General features: G+C 45.4%; 1 protein-coding gene across 1 annotated transcript; it reads right to left on the reverse strand.

Moving 5' to 3' along the window:
• Positions 1–12,995: 12,995 nt before the first annotated feature.
• TMEM114 (transmembrane protein 114) lies at positions 12,996–24,963 on the reverse strand (the record flags this gene model as incomplete). The annotated part of the gene is made up of 4 exons (XM_084271324.1): positions 12,996–13,228; positions 14,381–14,518; positions 23,665–23,745; positions 24,780–24,963. 4 exons carry the CDS (start codon positions 24,961–24,963, stop codon positions 12,996–12,998), a joined length of 636 nt encoding a protein of 211 aa, XP_084127450.1.
• Between the last annotated feature and the right edge of the window lie 1,017 nt (positions 24,964–25,980).

Here is a 25,980-nt window from a genome sequence, read left to right on the forward strand (position 1 = left end):
TAACATTTTTGTTCAGTAAAAATCAGTTATTACTGGCTTAAACAATAATTCTCAGCTCAACCAATGGGCAAGGCAAAGCACAGCTCTTCCTCAGCCCTGCCTGGGGAATGAATTTGTAGTCAATTAGGCTCAAGAACCAGCAAGCACCAGGACATTATTACACAGCAGCTGTGACCCCCCAAGGCACCCATTTCTCTGCCAAGGTTCCTACTTCAGAGGAGAATCTGGCCAGTCATTTCTGTCCGGTTTCTTTCATCTGTTATTTGTAGGAGAGAAAAGAGCTGCAGGTCAAGTATACTTAGGGCAGTGCAGCAGCTGGGATCATCTTGGTCAACGCAAGGTACCATGAGGTAGAGACCAGGACATCTGAAATGACACATCCCTTGGCAGCACAGGAGCAACACACAAAATGCAGAACAGGAGTTCCAGGCAAAGGTAATGGTATTTTCTCCCAAAGTCTGAGGAAGGACAGACATTTTCAGTCCCCTGCCTTCAATTCCAGACTTTGATTCGTTTCTGTATCCCTTCACTTCCTCACTCAGCTCAGCAATCTTGAGGCAACTGTTTTGATCGCCAAGTCATGTATGTTTTCTCTTTTATAAATCATCCCTGTCTCAGAAGGATGCAGTGTTACAGCCCAGTCATTTGCTTCAGGAAAGGGTTTCCTTCCCTCTGGCAGTATGATCTCTTCTTCTCTCATGTTTGTCAATCTGGGCTTATGAAATAAACATTGGTTTTGTAACCTCAGAAACAAAACTCTTTGTTCTTGTGCTGCATCAAGAATTCTGGCCTGATTTTAGGCCTCTCAGAGGATGAGGATCGTGGCAGGAGGTTGCAGGATAATTTCTTTTTGGAATTTTCTTCCTTTCTGTGACACAGGATCTACAGTAGCACTCAGGTTCAGCATGCAGAGGCTTAGCTTCTTCATAAAGTCAGAGACATGCAGGTATTTCTGTGTCTGTGCAAGTGTTCCCAGTGTGGGAAATGCCAGGACTCGTGATTCCTGCTACCATTAGCAGGGTGCTAGGGAAGAAAATAACATCTCTCAGTTTGTGTCCCTTTTGCAGTCTGGAGATGTGGGGAAGCATCTGTGAAATAACTGTGATGGTCACAGATCAGGCTATTACCAGGAAAAACACAGTAGATGGGACTCATCATGTGTCACATAAGCTGGGCAAGAACACAGATACCACACGATGAAATTTGTCCCTCAGCTTTGTTGCTAAGCTAGGTGAGAAAACCTGACTGCAGTGCTGAGGGGTGGCAGCAGGGACAGGGAGGGGATTGTCCCTCTCCACTCTGCACTTGGGAGGACCCAGCTGGAGTCCTGTGTCCAGAGCTGGGGCCCCAGCACAAGAAAGATGTGGGACTGTTGGAGAGGGGTCAGAGGAGCCACAAAGGTGATCAGAGGGCTGGAGCAGCTCCCCTACGGAGAGAGGCTGAGGGAGCTGGGCTGGGTCAGCCTGGAGAAGAGAAGGCTGTGGGGGGACCTCATTGCAGCCTTCCAGTCCCTGAAGGGAGCAGAGGAACAGGAGGGAATCAGCTTGTTCAAAGGGCAGAGACTGGCAGGACAAGGGGGATGGAGTGAAGCTGAAGGAGGGAAGGGTTAGATGAGATATTAGGGAGAAGTTCTTTCCAGAGAGAGTGGTGAGGGGCTGGAACAGGCTGCCCAGAGAGGGGGTGGGTGCCCCATCCCTGGGGGTGTTCAAGGCCAGGTTGGATGGGGCCCTGGGCAACCTTGTGTAGCTCCAGACCTGGAGGTTGGTGTCCCTGCCTGTAGCAGGGGGGGTTGAAGCTCTGTGATCCTTGGGGTCCCTTAAAACCCAGATGATTATATGATTCTATGCTTCTATGATCTCCATGGCACCTCAGTGTCACCTGCAGCTGTAGTGTTGCTTCCTCCTTATGAGCCAAGATCCATGAATTTAATTAGTAATATTAATAAATTAACATGCCAAGTTGGGCTGCACCAGTAGGATCTGGTGGGTACAATGATCATCGATGCTGCAAGTGCAGGATGAAAGGCCATGGATGGGCCACTGTTGCTTTTAGTGTCTTGTGTGTTACAGAAGATCCCACAAGGTCCCTACTTGCTAAATCATTTTTGTTAAGTTTATATATCTCTTCTCTTGTTAATTCCCCTCAACATCTACTCATGGCCTTGTTTTAATTTTTATTTTATCCTTCAGCCTCTTCCTTCCTGCCCTCTACTGGAACTGTCTTTACTGGCAGTTTCACTACTCTTTAATTGTTTTGTATTAAAGTTTACTGAAAAAATAATTAAGCCTCCCCATTGCTCTCAGACAATGTGCCAGTAGCTGAAAACCTGGGAAAAAGGCCAAGTGAAGAAGTAGGAGTATTTCTGTGGTTTTAGTGGCAAATACTGGAAGGAGGAGCTTAGTGCTAATCAGCTTGTGTGACTTGACATTGTTGTTGACAAAGCTTTCTTAGGAGTGTTGTGGTGGTAGAAAACCATCATTAAGAGCACTGGTTGTAGCTGCCATTTTAGGCTTAACAGTCATGCCAAACTCAAGCTCTGTATTTCTAAAATCACAGCATAATGCTCCAAAACTTCATTTGAAAGGAATAAATGCTCCAGATCTAGGGTGGTGTGCATGATGTTGCTCCTACAGTTATGTCTGAGCACCTCACATCTTTAATTTCAGTCCTCACAGGAGCACTGTGGGGCAGGGTGTGCTGTCACTGCTGCAAAACTTGATCACCAACACACTTAGTGATGTGTCACAGCTCACACACTGCCTGGGAAGAAGAGCAGGCAATTCCCTCAGGATCTTTAAGGCCCTGGCTAATGACCATTCGTTTTTTACACCTTTGAAGAGGAAATATGGGTAAAACCTTTTTGCACAAGCAAATGAAGAAACAAGAGAGTAACAGCTCTGGCCTCACTTCAGTCCTGGAGAAAAAAATCCCCCTTGACTTCTACAGGATCCATCCCCTGGTTTGTAGCATGTTTTCTTCCCATGATTGAAGAGGCAGAGTCTCCAAGTCCTGCTACCTGCTCACATAAATGTCTCTTTTGATTCTTCAGTGTGGAACAACAGTGACGTGCAGTGGATGCTCAGGCAAAACACAGCAGAGCAGAACCAGGGAAGATGCTATCAGAGAGACAGCTTCTGCACAGTAAAATCCTGTTCATACAAAGAGCCACCAGTTAGTTCTGTGCCCATGTCATGATAACTGTTTATAAATGAGTTTGGTGAAATGCCATGTTATGATTATGTGTATTGCAAAACCCATTTCAGACACTAATTTACACTGTATTCTGATTTCTCATGTAACAGTGCTATTTAGAGGGTAATTACATTTTAACCAATTTAGTAGAAAATGCACTTGTCTGGGCTGCAGTTGACTCTGCAGGCTGAAATCTCTGCACATAATCACAGAATCAGAGAATCACAGAACATCAGGAGTTGGAAGGGACCTCAAAAGCTCATCTAGTCCAACCCCCTGCCAGAGCAGCATCACCCAGACTAAATCACACAGGAACACATCCCGGTGGGGTTTGAATGTCTCCAGAGAAGGAGACTCCCCAGCCTCTCTGGGCAGCCTGTCCCAGGGCTCTGCCACCCTCACAGGGAAAAAGTTTCTCCTTATATGCCCATGGAACCTCCTCTGCTCCAGCTGCACCCACTGCCCCTTGTCCTACCACTGCCATCCCTGAGCAGAGCCTGGCTCCATCCTCCTGACTCTCACCCTTCACATATTCATAAACATTAATGAGGTCACCCCTCAGTCTCCTCCAGGCTAAAGAGCCCCAGCTCCCTCAGCCCCTCATCATGAGGAAGGGGTTCCACTCCCTCCATCACCTTGGTGACCCTGTGCTGGGCTCGTTCAAGGAGTTCTGTGTCCTTCGTGAACTGAGGGGCCCAGAACTGGACACAATATTCCAGAAAATAGTAAATATAATGAAAGAAAATCTGATTAGAATTATTCAATCTCTTACCAAGCTGTTGGGGAGGTTTGTTCAGCTGGAGGCAACTGAGTAGGAAACCTGCCAGTGAGGCACAGAAACAAATGTCAGTTAGTCCAGTGCTACAAGCTTAGTGGCTAAGTGAGATTCTGGGGATGCATTTGTCATCTTGGATGATCACGCTGCTTTCTAGAATTCTTTAGTGTTTTAATGTTTATCATATTGTCTGAATTCCAAAGGAATTAGGAGTTAGAACAGAACTTGCTATGTGAGCAGTTTGCCCTCTGCCAGATTATTTTCTGAGCTCCTTGGGGCAATCATTCCCAGAGGCAAAGCCCAGACAATGGGGTTAATCACAGGACTAGCTGCTCTTTGAAAAGACTGTGGTTTACCTGTAACAAATTCAATCCTCCTTCCCAAGTAGGTGACTACACGGTTCATCAGGCTTTTGGAAATCAAATGGCAGAGAAGCAGCTTTAGAAAGAGTGGGTGTGGGAGTTGCTACTCTGATAAAGAATTGCTCAAGGAAGGATTGATGAGCTCTAGACAGTGTGTAGGAAGAGGCCCTTGAAGTTCAAGAGGGCAGTTGGAATTGTAAAACAGATATCCCAGTTGTTATGGTGACAGAGGGTCCTGATGCACTGCTCTTAGGGCAACCATGAGAGCAGGAAATGAGCCCAAGGCAGACTCTGAAGGGCAGGTCTGTGTCCAAGAGTGGCTTGGGAGGAGGAGTCTGGTTTTTATGTTAGCTATCTGCACAGGAAGTGGACTTTTTTCTCATTTATGTTGCTAATAAATCACCTGTGTGACCTGTCCTACGCAACCTGCTTTGGCAGGGGGGTTGGACTCTGGACATCCCTTCCAACCCCTAAAATTCAGTGATTTCTGTGAATTCTGTAATTTAACAGCCTCCTGGATGCCCACACAGTGAGGCAGAGACTCCTGAGGGGGAAAAACAAATCTTAGTTTCAAGAGGAAGCCAACCCAGCAGAGCTCCCTGCACAGAGTTAGCCATGTGTCTCTGCATGCTAGTGTGACAAGCCAGTGTTCACTGGAGTAGGACAAGAAAGATGCTGTATGGTGCCTTATTGTTGATCAGCCCCACTCAGCAAACATGCTTCTCTTCAGCTGACTTATTAACACCAACTTCCACAAAAGTCAGGCAGAACAGGTCTTTTTAAGACATGGTCACCAGTGATGTTGCTCCTGCTTGTGTGCACCTGCTGTCTCAGTGATGCCTTCAGGATAACCCATTGCAGCTGGTTCAAAGCCTCACAGGTTGTGTTCTGAGTGCCTTGAGACCAACCCCAGCACCTCTTGTTGATGCACATGATCAGAAGGACTGAGTGATGCAAGTAAATATGGGGGGGTTTAAGTTGTCACCTGTTCAGCAAAATGAAACTCAACAGTAATAAGTCCTGTCACTTGGGTGATTGCATAAATTATAACAGCAGCTTGAACAATGAGTACGAGGTGATCCTGTAGGTCTGAATCTAAAAGGCTTGTGAACATCTTGATTTCTGTTGGCTGAGAAAGCCATTTCTCCCTTCTTCTGTTTTCATTAAATATTGCATTATTTCTTGGCTTGAGAAAGCAATATTTACACATTTATGCTGCACACTGTATTAAGCAGCTTTTACCTGTCCTTTCAATGAATGAAACACAACTGGTCTCCTCAGTTACTACTGTAGAACTTTCTCATTTTATCAGAAGTGCCCTGAACCAAATCAAGGTCCTGTCATAGGTGAAGTTTGCCACAGACCAAAAGGACAGCTTCCCAGTCTGTTGGCTACAGCTGTTGTCATACCTGTAATGTGCAGTTTATAAACAGAAAGGCAGACAACTCAAAAAACTTCTTATTGCAACTCCTACAAAGTTTGTTCCTTCTGTGGATTTTGCCTGACAGTTAGAAAATTCTTTTGATTATTTTCTTTCATAATTAAATGCATCACTATGTAATACTAATCAAATGGGATCTATGGCAATAAAAGGTTTATGATGCCAAAGGATTATCACAGTGCTGACACAGCCAGCTCCAAAAGGCTGTGGCAATAGAGACTCCTCCACGCTGCAGTTCAGCTCAGCACCTCTGTATGCTGCAGGCATTACATACAACATTAGCTTATAAATATTTGAGAAGGCCAGGTTGGATGGAGAAATATGTTAGCTCTGTCAGCAGCCAGATGTGTTGTCCAGAAGCGTGAGCCATCAGCAAATGCTGTTCAGCTATTGGCAGACAAATTCCTTCCAACACCTAGGGAGCATTACACTGAGAGAACCCCAGCCTTCCAGGACAAGTGTTTGCCTTGTCCTTGGCAAAAATGGAAACAGTAAAATAATGAGCCAACAGCTCTTCAGGGAACTGCCTGCCATCCCTCCAATCCTAGACAAGGAGTCTTTCAGCTAGCTTTAAAGTGAGTGGCATGAGCAGACTATCACAAAGACTAAGTTCACAGAATCATAGGGGTTGGAAGGGACCTGGAGAACCCATGGGGTCCAACCCCCTGCCAAAACAGCTCCCCAGCTCATATTGCACAGGGCGGCGTCCAGATGGGGCTGGAATCTCTCCAGAGATGGAGACTCCACACCCCCTGGGCAGCCTGTCCCAGGGCTCCCTCACCCTCACTGGGGAAAATTTCTTCCCCATGTTGCTGTGGAACTTCCTATGCTCCAACTTGCAGCCATTGCCCCTTGTCCTGTCCCCACAGACACTGAGAAGGGGCTGCCCATTTCCCCTGCATCCCATCCTTCAGATATTGACAAACATTAATAAGGTCCCCCCTTAGTCTTCTTTTCTCCAGGCTGAACAGCCCCAGCTCACTCAGCCTTTCCTCCCAGGGAAGATGCTCCAGGCCCTTCATCATCTCCGTAGCCTCCTCTGGACTCCCTCCAGGAGATCCCTGTCTTTTTTATCCCAGGGAGCCCAGAATTGGACACAACACTCCAGTTGCCTGAGCAGGGCAGAGCAGAGGGGGAGGATCCCCTCCTGTGACCTGCTGGCCACATTCCTCTTTCTATCCCCCCAGGATCCCATTGTCTCTCTCAGCCCAGGGCACACTGCTGGCTCATGGACACCCTGTCACCCACCAGGACCCCCAGGTCCCTCTCTGCAGGGCTCCTCTAAGTCACTGCTTTTTAATACATCACTGTTCACCAGCTCTGGTTTGCTCCAGATGGAATATTAAACCAAATAGCTTAAACCATCATGAGAACAGGACCAGGCTGTAGAGAGGGTGTTCTGAATCTTAATTCTCTAGAGTGGTGGGAGATGAGAGCATAAATACTTCTGGTTCTGACAGCTTGGCTGATAAGCAGTAACTAATTAACTGATGATAACTTGCCTACTTACGGTCTCGTATCCTTTAATGTCTGACAGTTTTACAAGCCTTGTCCTCAGTGGTGATGGAATATAAAAGTTCCTGTAAGATCACATAGATGGATTTTCTTAGGCTGAGGAACTAGGTCACACATAACAAGAGATTTCCCTCCAATACCTAACCCCACATACCTGCAGACTGTAGCCAACTGTTCATCTGCTTGGGGACTACAGTTCAGGGATGAAGGCACTATCGCCAAATAGTCTCCATCTAACATGTAACTCTAGTAACTAGATTCTGCACCATAGCAAAACCACTGTCTTACAAGAGATGCTCTACCCTAGTAATCTGGCTTGGAAGACCTACAATTGTGTCTGAGCACTGTGTGCAGAGGACAGATCTACTGTGCAGTAGATCCAGAGTCAATGATGAGGGGGACCTCAGTGCAGCCTTCCAGTCCCTGAAGGGAGCAGAGAAACAGGAGGGAATCAGCTTATTCAAAGGGTAGATAATGGCAGGACAAGGGGGATGGAGTGAAGCTGAAGGAGGGAAGGTTTAGATTAGATCTAAGGGGGGAGTTCTTTCCAGAGAGCGTGGTGAGGGGCTGGAACAGGCTGCCCAGAGAGGGGGTGGGTGCCCCGTCCCTGGGGGTGTTCAAGGCCAGGTTGGATGGGGCCCTGGGCAACCTTGTGTAGCTCCAGGCCTGGAGGTTGGTGTCCCTGCCTGTGGCAGAGGATTGGAACCCTGTGATCCTTGGGGTCTCTTCCAACCCAGACCAGTCTATGATTCTATGTTTCTATGAATACTGCCACAGTTCCCAGGAGGCTCTAAATGAGATTCTCTGGGCTATAGGATACAAGACCTAGAGCCAAGTGAGCATGACAGTCTCCTCTGCTCTTCAAATCATAACATAATAGTATGCATGGAAATGGTTTCTTCCCAAATAACGTCAACTGCTTAGTGTAGCCATGAGATGTCAGTAGAGACCAGTGTTTCTCTGCAAACCACTGTGAAACAGAAAAGATCTCTCGATTCAGAATGCTCAAACCATGTTTGCAGCAATGCAAACTCTGTAGCGGCACACGACCCAACAGGATATTCTGGTAATATGCATTCAAAAATTGACTGTGACAGTGATACAGCTGCTGAAACAACTGGCAAAAAGGGAGGGCCTAAAGGGTTAAAGTTGGTGTGTAAAACATAGGAGAAAGCTATCACCGTAAAATAGCCTGATGTTCCATCAAAGGTAAAAAAGATCCCATTTTTTATATGTCCCAAGACCTGTAACCTAAACCAGGGATGGCTAAAACACTGGGGATCGAACCTGGCCTTCAAGGCAGCTGTGTGAGAACCTCTGGTCAAATGCCTGTGAGTTTGCAAATGCTGGGCTAACAACTGTAGCAAAAAATCTGGGAGTACTGAGGCATAGGGGAGTCTCTCTTGAGCGTGTTTATACCAATTCTGGGGACAGTTTGAGTCTCTAAAACAGTTCACTAACCTTTTTGGTCCTGAGTTATGCCAATTTGGTCTGTTAATACAAAGTGACAGTCAGATCCCAAGGTGTCAATCAAGTGTTGTAAAATGTTAAGTCTTTTGAATCTGCCCCATGGGCCAGTTCTGGCTTATCCTTAACAGCTTCAGTGGGCAGACACTCTATGCCTTGCTGTAGTCACCTCAGTGGGGAGGTTCTGGGCAGATACTGGCTCCCTCCTGCTGCTGACCAACCAGGCATGGACAGAACACATCCTGTTTGGTCTGCAGCCTGCCATCCTTTTAAATCTGGAAGGAGGAAATTCTGAATCACATGTGTCTGCATAGTCAGTCAGGTCTGTTTGCTTTGCATCAGTGATCAACAAATGCACAGAGCTACTTGAACAGAACAAATAATGTCCCCCTGGTCATCACAGGTTGGTATAGAGAGACAGCCAAGCTGCTCTGCATGAGCCAGCTCATGACCAGCACAGACCCAGACTCAGTTCCTGTGGTTTCATGCCTACATTATATTCACCAGCATCTCCTCTAAATGTCTTGTATATCTGCATTGTTTTCACCCTCAAGGATTCATTTGATCTCCCATATCCTTCCTTGCCATCCCCTGATGAAGAAGCTTGTGTTAGTGACTAATACTGGCCGGCAGTCCTGTGCCCTGTACCCGCTCAGTCGGCGCTGCTCTGCTCGGTGCCTCTGTCTCTCTTAACTTTAAACACAGCCAACTACCACGAGTTTGCAACTCACAGGGCAGTACTGGAACAGTCAGCATCCTCCTCTCAGCAACACACTTCTGGGACAATCCAGAAAAGAACTGAGTATTAAATAGACATTAGTTTAAGTAAGAGGAAGACACTGGTAAGATCACTCATATCAAATGACATAAAGTCCTTCCCAGAGTGTTTTCCTTTTCTAACATAATTCTTCACAATGCTCAAGGCTTATTTGACTATTCCAAACCATCCCTTCTTTGTGATCAGGAGGAATTTCAGAGGAATTCTGGGGTTATGCAAATATTCAGAAGATCCTCTTCATTACCATTGTGCCAGATATTGCAGGAAGCTGGAATGAGAAATTTAGGAGAGCCATGGAAATGAGAATTGCTCTAATTCAATAACAGATTCATTGGCTTTCTAATTAGATTTGATCACTCAAGTACCTTATATTGCAGCTGCATAAGTATCTTATAAATACCTACCACATGTGACGTAGGTACTTCAAAAGCATCATATAAAGTGTAGAGTAGAACTGCAGAAAAAGTTAAAGAAAAATATATTTCTCAGTTCTTCCATGTCTTGGTAAATAATTCCCAGCTCTGAGAAGTCATTTTATTTAATTTTACAACATTCAAAACCACTGTAAAATAACATCTGTAATAAATATTAAAAAAATTAGCTCAGATTATATTTTACTGTTCCAGCTTACAGTAATGCTTGAGTAACATCATACAAATTGTATTATAAATCACTTCACCAGAAACAAAACATAGAAATATTACATTTACATTACACTGCATTCACTTAAGCACATGGAATTTTGGCGACAAATATTTTTCCCTACTCTTCTTATAAAGCTGATTTGGTAAGCTTTAACTTGGAAAATAACCACAGTCCCTTAGTAAGGCAAGATGGGAAAGACATGAAAACCAATGTGGGAGCAAGTGAGAATGACAAAATCCTACTGGCTATTCACAGCATTTCTCCTGCTCAGCCTGTTCAGGGTTTCTGCTTCATTTCACTCTGATAACAAGCAATGTATGCCAATTAAGATCTTAGACTGGGATTCAGAAATTCTGGTTTCATGTGACCTTGGGCAATTTTTCTGTCTCAGTTCTGCATTCACAGCATGGCAGTAATGTTTCCTTCTATCTCCAAAGGCTGGAAGCTCCTGCAAGCTCTCTGCCACTATTTTTTGTAAAGCAATTGGTACTGTGGGACTAAGATTCCAGCTGGACTCAGGAAGAGTAAAGGCACAGTGTTTAACACAAGCCACAGTGATGACATTGCTCTGATATTAACAGAGGTAGGTAAACTTTGCACTACTGGAAGAAGTACAAGGGCCTTGTCCAACGACACAGTGTGCCTTGCTGAGACAACAGCTGAGTCCCACACAGTCTGGAACCGTAACATCCAGTCCTACAGAAGCACATGATCTAACAGAAATATAGGGGTGCTGTTAACACATTAAAGTCCTCATTCAAAGCCACAGCCCTCACAGAAAGAGTTCTTCATTCACTTCAGCAGGCACTGAAGTAAATTTTCTCTTAAAAGCTGTTATCCAGAGGAAAAACTAACAAAGAAAAAGTGGATTACTTGGCACCTGAGATGAAATTCAGGTATCCTGTGTGTTCAGTGTTCCTCAGTAGTTTCCAGCACAAGTTAAATATATTTTAGCACAAACCATGTGCACAAATTTCATTCAAAGGAAGCATCATCAAAATACCTATGTAAAACCTGGGAAATGCATAAGATGCATCTTCTGCATTATAGAACTGAATTTTGACTAGTAACAAGCAGAAAGAGAGAAGGATATAGTCTGAGCATCTGATAGACTGTGGATGGCTACAGTAGTTAAAACATCATACATAAAACTGCAGTTAAAACATGCCTCTGTACTCAGCACTGGTGAGGCTGCACCTCGAGTGCTGGGTCCAGTTCTGGGCTCCTCACCATAAGAAGGACATTGAGGTCCTGGAGCGAGTCCAGAGAAGGGCAACCAGGCTGGGGAAGGGGCTGGAGGGCAAATCCTCTGAGGAGCAGCTGAGGGAGCTGGGGGTGTTCAGCCTGGAGAAGAGGAGGCTGAGGGGAGACCTTCTCCCCACCTCCCCTGACCTGCCAGGAGGGTGCAGAGAGCTGGGCGATGGTCTCTTCAGCCAGGGGACAGGAGATGGGACAAGGGGCAATGGGCTCAAGCTGTGCCAGGGCAGGGTCAGAGCAGATGGGAGAGAAAAGTTCTTCCCTGGCAGAGTTGTCAGGGCCTGGCCCAGGCTGCCCAGGGAGGGGCTGAGTCACCTTCCCTGGGTGTGTTTAACAGATGGGGAGATGAGGTGCTCAGGGATCTGGTTTAGCTTAGGATGGGAATGGTTGGACTGGATGCTCTTAAAGGTCTTTTCCAACCTGGTGATTCTGTGATTCTGTGATCTGGAAAAGCAGCTGTATCTTTCTCTTACAGTGCACTTGCCCCATTGTTGCACACTGGAGAACTTCATCATTATAGTCCCTACTCTCTGCTGGATAACTAACATTCACAGTATCTAGGCCTTATATCCTTCATTTTATCACAGCACCAAAGCTCCTTTTTAAAAAAATCCTTATTTCTTTGTTTCCACCCTATGAGTAACAAATTAGGAAAGAGAACACAATGCTCTGCCTCTCATTCGACATGTAAGACAGCTGACACATCTTGGGCTTCTGGGGTTCTCTGCTTTCTACATCATCCTGGTTTTGTCTGTTGTCACAAAGAAAGAGTGTGACTGTGATTCAAAAGAGAGGGCAGCCTCTCTGGGGACACATGAGAGAAACCAGAGTAAGGATTAACGTTCACCTCACTAGATGTCCCAGCCATGCCCTAGTGCTGGGGATTATCACTGGAGTTTTCTAAACATTATGAAGTTCTTCCTAGTCTGATCTTTATTTTTTATTTTACTTGATGCAACAAAACTATGGTAAAGATGCAATATTAACTGATTATGCTTCACACTCTCTCCCCAGGTTCAGGTGTATAGACATATCCCTGCGTGCCTCCAGAGGCAGCATGAACATCATGCTTCCTACCACGAAACAGTCATCTCAGAGCAGCTCTGCTGGTAGAGGCTGCCAACATGACTGGAATCTGAGGCATATTTATTAGATGTCCCAGAGTAGAAGGCAAAAGCTAAATACATCATGTATACTGTCCTGCAAGGTACTCTGAGGCACTTTGCTGAGACAGCAGAAAGAAGAAAAGCAAGAAGTCTGCCTTGTTCTAAGCAATGGATGGAGATGTCTCATGAGCTGGCAGTTGGAATAATTTTGGAAACACTAGCACTGCAGTGTACTTACTTGTAAAGTCACAAGGGTTTCCTTATTGACAACGCTTGGAATGTTTCACTGATTTATCACTAACTTTGTGTTTTACAGCTAACCATGAGGAAAAGGGTTTGTGGCAGCTGACAAGACAGTCACAGCCTTGCCACTTTTATTACGCCTCGTGGCCAGATGGACACAGAGTGCACATTTCTAGGCTCTGCAGGGTTCTGTTGCTGCAGTGGTACCTGTAGTTCATAACGCCTGCTCGTGGCTCCGTTTCAGACCCACAATTCTTGCTGCCAGGAGAAACACAGCCCCTGTGAGCACTTCTGCAACAAAGGAGATCCAGACTAGTGCCAGCGACCAGCCAAACCTGATGTCAATCTCCACCAGCAGATCCTTACTCCTCAGGAGGCAGACGGCTTCTTCGAAGGCAGCGGCTGAATAGGCAATATAGACACTGATCCCAGTGAGTGTAACCAGAGCTGAGAAAGAAAAACACATTGAGCTAGTTAGCATCCCCTGCAGATATTAAAAATAATTAACTGGATATCTCTTAGGGCTTCTTTGCCACTCCTTCCTACCTACTCAGGCCAGATTACCAGCTAACTGCCTCTGGTTACCGCTGAAATCTAGTTGAGGCTGGTTTTTAAGGAAGGGTGAGATGGAAGTAGAGGGAGGGTTATTTCTGTCCATTGAGTTTAATGTGTTCTCACTGTTAAATACTGAATCAACATATATGCCAGCAGAAAAAAAGCATAATGGGGGCTGTTGGTCTTTGTAACAGCAATCTGTTATCATTCTCTTCTTAGAAACAGGACTCTATGACCAGGTGATGAGGGCCAGTACTAAAGACCCCCTTTTCTGTTGGGAAAAATTTCTGTTCCAAATTACACTGTGAAACACTACTCAAAATCTATTTGGAGAGGAAAATGGAGATGGATTTAAACTCAGTTTTCCTACTTTGACAGAATGTTTTTAGTTTAAATTCATAAATGATTTTCTAAAACGCAGAGGTTTTGGTTACAGCAAAAATAATAAAAAACAAAATGTAAAGGAATGATCCACACTTCAAATTGAGATGCCACACTCCAATTAAAATAACTCTTTAGGGTTTTCTTTTGTGGCTCACAGTCTGGGGAGACTGCTCTAGTTCAAAACTAGTAGTGAAGTTAACCCAGGGATGCCTGGCAAGACCACCCTTAGTGGGAACATGCAAATGTTTTTGAAAAAAATGTCAGTTTTCCTAGTATTTGTAAGATCTGCACAAGGCTATCAAACCCTGGTTTTAATTCCAGAGTCACTTCTCCATTACTCCATCACCATGTCTGTAATGAATCTGGGCACTGTGCTGAAAAGGTATTAAATCTTTCGTGTTGATGGGCACAGCAAACACACTGTGCCCAAAGTGGGACTCTCTCCATGGCTGTGGGTGATTATTTGTCTTTCCTGACTCTAAGTGGCAGCTTTCTATTCCAGGATCCTGTCAGGAGCTGAGCAGACACCAAGTGAATGAACACCAGCATCATTCTGAAAGCAAGCCCTTTCTTAGCTTTCTCCCCTGGAAGACAAAGTGATGTTTCCCAGATAGAATCTCTTATCATTTAAAACGACCCAGCCAGGAGTTTATGTAGTACCTCCAAAAAGAAACAGCAGTCCTGTCATGAGAAGCAGTAGGTAGGCCCTGGCAAGAATACTGATGAATCCAGTCATTCCTCCAAAAATCATCACTATCAGGCTGAGGGGCATCAGGATGACAAACGTTCCATGCATGTCTAAAGAAAAATGAAGACTGTTAATATTTTAATATTTGATGATGGTGTGGTTGGGTGTACTGAGAATTACTGAGTGCAGAGCTCTCAGGGCTAAAGACTTATTGTGTGCTGCACAAACAAGGGATTGGATGATCTCTTGGGTTTTCTGCTTAAGTTGACAGGACAAATATATGGTGTGGAGAAAAAGGAAGCAAGAACAAGCCCTCCACAGCATCACAAGCTGTGTTTCAGTGACCACAAGTATAAAGGATATGTCTACATGGATATATTTAAGCAATTAAACTGTTCTCAGATATTAAGCCTAGCCAGATAGCAGGTGATGCATTGCCTAGCAAGCAGTCACTGACAACCTTAATAAAAAGTAGCTCTTTATCTGAATCACACAGATCACAGTGAATGGCATTGTTTTGTCTGGGTGGTGAGATCCTGCAGATGCTTCAGTTTGATGCTTTATTTTCTGTCACATGTCTTCTGCTTAACTGATCTAGCAAATTGCTGACCTTTTCCTTTGTTGCAGCTGACCATCAGCTGGAGGTACATTTTCCTATCCAGCTGTGATTCTGTGTCTGTCATTGTTTTCTACAGCAGCTTCACTAAATACATTAACCTATCCTGTTGCTTCCTCCCATGCTAAATGTTTTACATTTGTCTTTATTGGCCCCTATAACATTTTACTAGCTGTGTAAACAAAGGGTTGCTATGTATTTTTTTCATAGTACACTGTTTTTTCCACCATAAACAATCTTTGTGTCACTGCTCCCTCTCAGGCAATCTATTCACAACATTCAACCCAACCTTATCTAGAATAATAACAGAAAAATAAGTCATTCCAGCTTCCAGTATCCATTTATGAGAGTATCAATCATTACTAGAGTGAAGTGCCGTTACTCAGAAAGTTTAAAATCCCTTTTCTGAAGGGCTCTGGGCTTCAGGGTCTCATTTCATTTCAGGCAGGAACAACAATACACTGTTGGCCAGTTCCCAAGGAAAAGGGGTCAGTTAAGAGATCCCAGTTTGTGTTTGATCAGATCAATTTTTTAAGTCTGTAACTGCCCACTGAAGTGGAGGAACCCCACCTGCCACTGGCTAAGGATCCAGCTCATCCTCTTCAATATCATTATAACAATAAGCCACAATTGTGTATAGTGGCTCTGTTCAAAGAGTAACCTTGGAAGGTTAGAAACAGCCTGCATGGGATCAAGACAGACTGTTGATTTCTTTACTTGAGTGGAATGTGGTTCCACAACATAATTATTTGGTTTGTGTAATACAGAATATGCTTACAGGGAGAAATATGGCAAATTAGCAAAGTTTTGAGAGATGGACCTATTTTTCTTCCCTTTCCTTTTATGTATGCTGGTACTATATTCTTGTATTTAATCCACAGTACTCACACATCAAGTGATGCTCAGTAAGCACAAATTCAGCATTCTGCACTGAAGAGAGCACTTTCTTTCCTTGCTTCTAAACTGAAGATGCACTGTGGGCTTTCCTCCAGCAAAAGAAGCCATGACTGCTGTTGCTGGCTAAGAAACCCAAACCTTATAGCAATTCTGAGACACTACTGGTCAAACTAATCTTCATCTTAACCAGTATAAACCAGTCTGTCAAAACTGTTTGCAAATCTTAGTTGAATACCAAGAGGAGAAATAGCTATGGAACTTAGCTTGGGAGTTTTATACAGTTAGAAGTGGTTGTCAGGGATGTGATGCAGCATGATGTGACAGAACAGAGATTTGGCACACAATTTAGTTCTCATATTCTAGAGCAACAGCAGGAACAGACTAGTCTTCTGCCCCCTTTGTGCTTCCTGAAGGTATTAGGCCTGATTTTGATTCCCCACCATTTTGACATCCACCTGTCCTTTTAGATTGGGTCTTGCATGTAAGAAGCAAAGAGGCCTGAAGGGGATCAAATCTGATGCAATTAACAGTTTAAAAGTGAACGTAAGAATAGTGCTCAGCTGGGAGGGAAGAAACATGAACAAGTTCAACACTGTACCTGTGCTTTGTGATTTTCAGATGTCCCTCTCTGGTCACAGTTGCTGCTAACAAACAGCACACCTCAGGAGAGTAGCACTAACAGTCACTGTTTCTTTGACTCTCACATTCATGGTGTGATTTCAGCTACTGCCTCCAGGACTGTAACCACAGCCAGGTGAAGAGGATAAGGCTCTGAATGTAACCTTTTCTTTTGAAGCAAAGGGAAAACAAATCCATACCAGAGTATCCTCCTGGGGAGCATCACAGATTACTTTACTGATCTGCAGCAGCTGCGTGTAACATCGGAGTAACTCTGATCTTTATGCCTTCTGTGAAAATACAGAAGCCCACAAATCCCACTGTGACAGACTTCCTTTTCCTACACACAGCTGGGATCACATTTCTCTTGAATCACCTGCATCTTTTTAAAAATTAAATAGCTAATGGATTGTATTTGCTTAAATAGCACTTTTATCACCTCCAAGCGTTCTAGTTCAATACCCAATAATCATTTGTCCTTCTTCTATGAAATCTGCAACTGCCTGGGAAACTTATTCTAAGATGCTGCCATGGAAACCACTCAGGAACCTGAATCCATCTGCCTGGCATATGATATTATGCCATTATACTCCTTGATTAGAGGGACAAAATTAGTTTATAAAAGGACATGACTTAAAATATCTTTACTGTGTGTCTTTCTTCAATAATAATCTGTGAAATAAGCTAAAACATTAATTTTGCAACAATTTTAGTGAGTTTTAGGTTGTGTTGGAATACATATTTATGTATTATACATAGAACCATCTTCATTTCGATGAAATTAGTCTAGTATTGGAAAAAAACCCCAAAAGCCTAAGATTTTTGCTCAAGAAGAGGTATGTGCACTTTCTTGTAAATCAGATTTCAGCTTCCCACAACTATTTCTCAATACCTGCCTTTCCTGTCAGTCAAACACAAAAGATCCAACAGTTTAATCTTGAAAATACTGAAACAAACTGATAAAAAAGCATTCCTTTTCTTTTTTTGGTAGCAAAAAACCTGCTTTAATTGCTTGATCTGAGTTAATGAAGTTTTGCATCAGCTAGCCAAAGCTGTTTTACTGGAGGCCTGACCACATGTCCATAAGGATGACATCTGCAGTGTGTGTCCAGAGCAGGGAATTTGGCAGACATCTCCACATTACCACCCAACACAGCTGCTGATGAGCTGTTTGTAACAGAAATCTGTGGAATGAACTAGAAAAATTGAATGGTGTTAGAAGTAACCAACTGCAGGTCCAGCAGTTTTGTTAATCATCTCCTGGTACCACGCCGGAGCTTAATTGTTTCAAACTGAATTTGGATTTGTTTGCACAGCTTATAATAGCAAATGGTACCTAGAAATCTGAAAGCCACCTCACCATAAATACTCCAAAGTGCAGTGGCTCAGAAGAACTTAATTAAGGACCTGTTTAATCTTCCTCAGCAGTAACTAAATATCCAGTTAGAAAGACAAAGTCCTCTAGCTGAAACAGAGTGCTGGCAGTAGCTAAAACCAGGGGAAGGCTCTGAAAAGATTTGGCATAGCTGGGATGTAACAGCACACTGAGAGAGTCTGACCTGATTGGAAGGAATGAAGGAAACAGAAACAATGAGTAAAAAAACTGCTGCCTGTGACTAAATAAGAGACTTCTGGGCTTGAACCCCAGGGACACGGAGACCTGGATTCCTTCCTATTTCGTAGAGAAAAGATGATGGTGAATGAGAGGTGACAGGGTTAGGGTACACCAGGACAATGAGCTAAGCTCTGACCTTTGTGTTACGTGTTTTGGCTTTGGGCTTTTCTCAAGGAACAAGTCTTTGAGCTAAGCTGGGAGACACACTGCAGGTAATAGCACCGATGCCAGACTTAGCCCGGGTGAGCGCTGATCAAACCTTCAGTAGCAGGAACGTGTAGAACGATAAATGTCAGTGACGTCCTGTGGTTCCCTTTCTATTGCCATGATAGCAATGATTTTGAAAATTAGAACATTTGTCAAAAGTTGTCACCCATTAGGTCTCAGCTACAGTGATTCACAGGTTCATAGAGGTCAGGAGGGACCTCTGAAGATCATCTAGTCCAACCCCCTGCTAGAGCTGAAGCACCTCAAGCACATGGCACAGGAATGTATTCAAATAGGTCTTGAATGTCTCCAGAGAAAGAGACTCCACAACTTCTCTGGGCAGCCTGTTCCAGTGCTTGATCACCCTCACAGAGATAGAACTTCCCATGTTCTAGCTTGTGCCTATTGCCCCTTGTCCTGTCACTGGGGACCACTGAGAAGAGTCTGTCCCCTTTCTCAACACTCACCCTTCAAGTATTTGTAAGTGTTGATGAGATCCCCTCTCACTCTTCTCTAAGCTAAACAGACCCAGGTCTCTCAGCCCTTCCTCATATGGATGTTCAAGTCCTCTGATCATCCTGGTAGCCCTTCCCTGGACTCTCTCCAGTAGTTCCCTGTCTTTCTTGAAATGGGGAGCCCAGAACTGGACACAATACTCCAGCTGTGGCCTTACCAGGGCAGAGTGGAGGGGGAGGAAAACCTTCCTCTACATGCTGGCCACACTCTTCTTAATGCCTCCAGGGTATCATTAGCCTTCTTGGCTATGAGGGTACACTGCTGGCTCATGGAGAGCTTCTTATCGACCAGGACTCCCAGGTCCTTCTCTCCAGTTCTGCTTCCCAGCAGGTCAACCCCTGACCTGTTCTGGTGCTTGGGGTTGTTCTTCCCCAAGTGTAGGACCTACACTTGTCCTTGTTAAATATCATAAGATTGCCCTTTACCCAACTCTCCAGCCCGTCCAGGTCTCACTGAATGGCAGTGAAGCTTTCAGGTGTGTCAGCCAACACAGCCAGCTTGGTTTCTCAGCAAACTTGCTGAGGATACACTCAGTCCCCTCATCTAGGTCATTAATTAATGTCTTAAATAGCTCCAGATGCTAAAGTTATCTCACATTTCTGCATATATTTATTGGAATTTTACTGTAAGTACAAAAACAAGTGTTCACTGGATCCTCTCTGAAGGACTACTGCATTGTCATTCAGAAACAAAGCAGATCCATTTCAGTATATGCATCCCATATTAATTAAGTTAGAATTTGTATGTACATCGTTTGCCTCTGAACTGACCCTTGCCAGATATCCTGTCTCTAGCTGTGTCCTTAAAACCAAAGGGTAACTTAAAACCAGAAGGATAAAATGTGAAGAACTGTCAGATTTTCCCCAGGAAAAATGTAATGTAACAGAAGCCAAAGAATAAGGCATTCTGGGATCAGGAGCAGGACTATAAACATGTAACTCACTAAAAATTAAGCAGGCCCATGAAGAGTGGAAAGAAGTGTATGCAGTAAGAAACCCAGCCTAGTTTCAGGGTACTGTTACACTGATTTTGTTGAGGAAGAAAGCAAAGCAACTGAGGTATAAGTACCTGCCCCGACCTCAAAGTTTCCCTGCACTAACTCCCTGCAGCCTCATGGACCCAGCAACAGTGACCTCTAAAGAAGAAAAATAATAAAAGTACTCTGGGGGAAGGTGGGGGGTGTATTTTAAGCAGTGGGCAGTTCTTATCATGAGAAAAATATTTTCTTTGAGCCATATAGAAGTGGAAAGCACATCCATTAGCTGATCATCTCTGGGTGTCTCAGGAATAAAGGAGAGCAGCAAAATGTGACTTGCAACAGGAAATCAATCCCTGGCTGAGATGTTCATGTTACCAACAAAAAAATCAGGATTGATGGAGGATTAATCATACCTTGTATGTACTTAAAGCTGGTTGGTGTGTCAGGAGCGAGCCAGGCAGCCACTATGAAATCACAGTCCCCATCCTGTTATTTTTCACCCACCTCTGGAGTGTGAATGGGACCCTGCACTAGTTTGGGGTGCAAAGCAAAGAAATTACCTCTTTTGTAATTTTGTGACTGTTTGGATTTTTGGACTTAAATGACCTCTTAAGTTTTGGCCAAATAACAGGTTATAGACGTTGCTGTGTTGTGCCAAAAGGACAAAAAACCCAAAAAACAAACCCAAACCAAAATGAAAGCTTTGTGGCAATTTGGCTTTAAACTGTAAGAGAAGGGGGGAAAGTTTCAACAAAACAAAAATCTTCACATTTAAACAAGTTTCACCCTGCTCTGAAAATACCTCAGCCCCAGCTTTCCAACTCCTGTAGCATCTAGTTCAGAATAATGGAGGTGGAAGTAATTTTTCTCTCACCAAGCAGGGGTCACTATCCAGCAACAGCTGAGACACACAGCAACGGGTTATGTGAGTTGCCAGAAAGCCAAGCTCATAGAGAGTCCTGACAGGATGCATCCAGCAAACACATTATATTCCTCTTCTGACACCTGATCTATCCTGTGAGAAGCACTTGAACCAAGTCCAGAGCACAAATCAATTTTGATTAGAAATGTTTACAAAATTGGCCATTTTGCAGAGCTTAGGCTGCTGCTGCCTTCAGTTAAATCTCTGCCAGTATTTACAATTATTAACAATACAGGCTTTGGGAAATGAAAAATATTTCCATTACAAAAATGCCCAGGAGTAACCATTCCCCAGTGGAAGTTGTTGGGGAACTTGGGGGAGGAGGTTGGTTGTTTGAAAGGAAGGATGCAATTCTTGGAGGAAATTTTTCAGTAGATGAAATGCTGCCATTCCATCCACACACTAACTGCCCTCTCTCAGCACATGAGCCTCTGGATCTTAGATGTGATTTTGAATATTATGTTTCTTTTACTGGAAAATGGCAAAGCCACTCAGAGCTCCTGGTGCAGCTGTCTTTGAAGTAAGAGCAACATCCTTCTCTTACTGTTTAGTGAAAGATGGATTAGGTTCTTTAGGAAATAAAAAAAAAAAAGCTGCTCATTCTCCTTGTCTGTTCCTGAGCATCCTGGTGAACAGGGTGGCCATGAGTCAGCAGTGTGCCCTGGGGGCTGAGAGAGACAATGGGATCCTGGGGGCATCAAGAGGAGTGTGGCCAGCAGGTAACAGGAGGGGATCCTCCCCTCTGCTCTGCCCTGGTCAGGCCCCACCTGGAGTCTTGTGTCCAGTTCTGGGCTCCCTGGGATAAAAAGACAGGGATCTCCTGGAGAGAGTCCAGAGAAGGCTGGGGAAATGATGAAGGGCCTGGAGCATCTCCCCTGTGAGGAAAGGCTGAGTGAGCTGGGGCTGTTCAGCCTGGAGAAAAGAAGACTAAGGGGGGACCTTATTAATGTTTATCAATATCTGAAGGATGGGATGCAGGGGGAAATGGGCAGCCCCTTTTCAGTGTCTGTGGGGACAGGACAAGGGGCAATGGCTGCAAGTTGGAGCATAGGAAGTTCCACACCAACATGGGGAAGAACTTTTCCCCAGTGAGGGTGAGGGAGCCCTGGGACAGGCTGCCCAGGGGGTGTGGAGTCTCCATCTCTGGAGAGATTCCAGCCCTGTCTGGACACCGCCCTGTGCAATATGAGCTGGGGAGCTGCTTTGGCAGGGGGATTGTACCTCCCCTGACACAACTTGAGGCCATTTCCTCTCACCCTACTGCTAATTATCTTGGAGAAGCAACCAACCCCCACCTCACTGCAACCTCCCTTCAGGTAGTTGTAGAGGAATCAAGTCTGCCCTCAGCCTCCTCTTCTCCAGGCAGGGTTTATGAAGGGTTTGTCTTCTGGCAGTGACCAGCACTTCAGTTTCCACTTAGACCCAGCTCTTTGCACTCAGGTATATATTTTCTCCCATCCTTTTGGCACTTGTGTCTAGTTAAGGCATGCCAGGATGAGTAGGGGAACTCTGAGGAATGGGGCACAGGATTCCTGAGCTGTTACTTGAGTGTCTGCATTAGGAGACAGCCCTCTGAAAAGCTGCAATCTAAAATCTCACCTGAGAAAAATCACAGATGTGTCTTTTGCAAATATAAACACAGCTTATGAAATGCAAACCAATTTGTTCTGAAATTTGAGGCTATACCAAACCTAATCTATGAGGTGCCCACATTTCAAATATTATCAGACTGGTTAAGTTTAATTAACTTTGAAACCTCAAAGGCTTAAGTGATTCAGCAGACAGTAATTTTTATGGATCCTGGGTTTTCAGCAGTATCAAGCAGCTAAGACCCTCTGTCTTAAGCAAGGAAGATTAAAGAAATCACACCTTCCAATTTGAAAGCTCAGAGAGACAATCTGCACTGTTAGTTTTGAACCTGTCAATACCTTTGTGCAGCTGTTTCTGTAGCTTCCTATATTCCTACTTTAACTTTCCATTTACTTTTGAAACACAGCTACATGAGCATCAGTGCCACATCCACTCACTTTGCCACATGTGCTGCACTTGTAGCTGCATCATGAGATGCTGCTCCAAGAGACTAAAGACACTCTAAACCTCTCTGAAAGATTGCTCCAGGGAAATGGCTGGCTTTGAGGGAAAGAGCACCATTTTAAGTACTCTTAAAACTTACTTATTTTGCTTGCCAGGGGAAAACAACCAGGCTGAGAGAGGTAAAATTAAAAAAACAAAATTAAAAAGAAAGCCCATATGTAAGCATGAGTGAAGCACCATGCAGAATGTGAAGAAGCAATTAAATCATGTGTTAGGAGAAGCCTAAAGGTATTTGAGAATGTTTAGTTTGGACTTCATGAAAACATTCTGACATTGATAAATTAATCAAAATAAAAAGAATGCCAAACAATGTAATCAGAAAGTTAAAGTAACCTTTTTGAACCCAATCTTCCTCAAAGAATTTGAACACTGCTTGCAGTCATTGATTTATTTTCTTGAATTCCTGCAAACTTAATGTTTTTTTCAGTACAAAGAATCCCACTGAAAGGGTAGATAAGTAGCTGTTGTAAAGATTCATTTATATGTGTCCTTAAGCATTTTCAGTGTTTGAATTCTTATTTTTAACAATCATGTACCCTCCTGAGCCATTCCAGGGAGAAACATTGTGCTCCTGTGGAAGACAGTCGCTAAACTTGGCATCAAATAGGTGGTTATTTCAACAGCAATCCCACTTAAAGGCCACATGCAGTGACAGATATTGTGCAGCAGCAGAGTGAAAGGGCTACCTCAAAGAGGTACCTCACCCTCTGAATCAGAAACGGGACCTTGTAAGTGGCCAAGGAGGGAGGGAAAGGTAGATGAAAGTATGGAAATAATATAAAAGTTACTCACACAAAAGCTGTCTGTGTGAATCAGTGATGTTTGCATTCTCATGCCAGAAGGGGTTTATCAAAGGGTAACATTCGCTCCTCACTGATAGAGAAGGGGAAAAAGATGAGAAAAATAATTACACTAAAATACCTTATTGCAATATGTCCTCTTTTTTAATGCACACACAATTCATACAATATTATCTGCTTTAAAAATCAGTAACTCCTAGGAGGGAAAGGAGAGGATTTTCCATTCCCAGCACTGCCCAGCTTCTGGCTCCAGGTACAGTCAAGGGGAGAACTCCTTAACCTGCTCCTTCTCCTGCTCCACTGGAAGTTACATCCCTTCTCACCTCTGATGCACATTACTCCCTCATCTTTAAGGGTGGAACCAAGCCCCAAAGTAACACGCCTGGCATTGAAATTGAACTAAAGAGGGGAAATCCTCCAATACCCACATAGAAAATCCTCCCGTACCCACACTGTGGATCTTTCACTGTGAAATACAGGCAAGTATCTCATCAGCAATACAGCTACCTGGTGAATTTGGTGAGAATTCAGTCACGTATCTTTAGTTAGTATGGGACTGAGGTAATGTTAATTTTATTTATAGTAATTAGAGATAAACACCTCCAAGTGATAGAATTTACATTCACGTCACTTATATTAGTGTTATTTACCCATACAAACGATATATCCTTTGCTGTCATTTCACCTGACAGCCTTCATACCATTACTTATCATTTTGAGGGCTTTAACCCGGAACTTTCGCTCCTTAATCCCCCGAGTGAAATGGAAAGACGTCTCTTTCCTTCCAAACGCTTCACCTTTATTGAATGAGGTTCGAATTAAAAGTTACTGCCAGATCAGGTGGCAGCAGCCCCGCTCTCCCCGGGCAGTAACACTGGAGCTGCTCGGCCGGGCGGTGTTACCCGCGGCGAGGGGCACCGAGAGGCGGGCGGGCTGTTTCAGACCACAAAGCAGCTCCCGCCGCTCGGGCTCCCCCGGGCAGCAGCCGCCCCGCCGCCGCCGCCGCCGCTGGCGGGAAGACGCCCGGCCCGCGCCCGGCCCGCTCCCGCCCCGCGGCAGGAGGAGCGCCCCGCCCCGCCCCGCCCCGCCCCGCCCCGCGGCACTCACCGCGGCAGGTCCGCCACAGGCCCGAGTGCGAGCTGAGCGCGTCCGTGCCGTTACGGGACGTCGCCAGCTTGGAGGCGTCGATGATGTACCAGAAGTCCGTCGCGACGGCCACGACGAGGAAGACGAAGCTCGAGACCCCGACCGGCGCCACGAAGAGGGAGAGCGCGCCCAGGCTCACCTTCATCCCGCCGCCGCCTCCGCCCCGCCTCAGCGAGACCCAGCGGCCGCTCGCGCCGCGAGTCGCCCGCCTCGAGCCCCGCCCCGGCCACGCGCGGGAAGGGCCGGCCGCCCCCGCTCCGGCCGGGCCGCGCGGGAAGCCCGCCGGGCACCTCCCGGCCCAGCCCAGCCCCGCTCCCGGCCCGGCCCCGCGCCCTTCGCTTCTCCGCCCAGCCGGTCAGCCCCGGCCGGTAGCCCCGCTCTCTGTGGATGAGTGCGCGTGGGGTTGGGGCGCTTGGCGCCTGTGGATGGGCGGGGGAGAGCCCCTGAGGCGAAGGCTGCCTTCCTCGGAAGGGATCCCTGTGAGAAAGTGCGGGGCGGGGGTGTGCGGAGAGCTCGGGCAGCGCTGAAGCAACCCCAGGGTCTCGCCTCGGGAGGATAAGAGCTTCCTCCTTCCAAACCCCGCTGTCCTTGAGGAGAGAGCCGAAGCTAAGGTCCGGGGAGCAGCCACAGCGCTCGCCTTCTTGCCGCCCTTCTGCTGCTGCCTATTTACAAGAGATTCCCTCTTGTTCTCTGCCTTCCAGATGCCAAACTCAGGAGGGTGGATGTAACCCAATTGGAAAGGCAGCGTGAGAGGAGGCAGTAGCGTGGCAGTCGCTGCCTGACGCAGCGAGGTCTGTACCCTGCTTGGGATCATCTCCCTAGCGAAAGTGTCACTGATGGGGGGCAGAACACAAGCAGCGCACCCACTGCCAAAGACTTGGGAAGGACACGCAGTTAAGGTGGTTCCCAAGGGCAGACGTGTGAGCCCCTGAGCCACCACGCTGCGTACACCCAGCCTCCTGCTGATCTTCAGCCCAATGAAGCCTGTCGGATGACGAGATAAACTGTAACTAAACACAGCCTTGTTTCCAAAGCTGCGCAGCACTTACCGTGTGGAGTTCTGTGTCACTTCACTGGCATAAAGGCACAGTGCAGGTAGGGGCACTAGAGCATCTTGTTTTCTTATTTGTAATGCACTTCAGGCCTTCCAGGGAATTGCTAA

The sequence above is a fragment of the Gallinula chloropus genome (assembly GCF_964237585.1).
Source record: "Gallinula chloropus genome assembly, chromosome: 15".
Taxonomy (NCBI): domain Eukaryota; kingdom Metazoa; phylum Chordata; class Aves; order Gruiformes; family Rallidae; genus Gallinula; species Gallinula chloropus.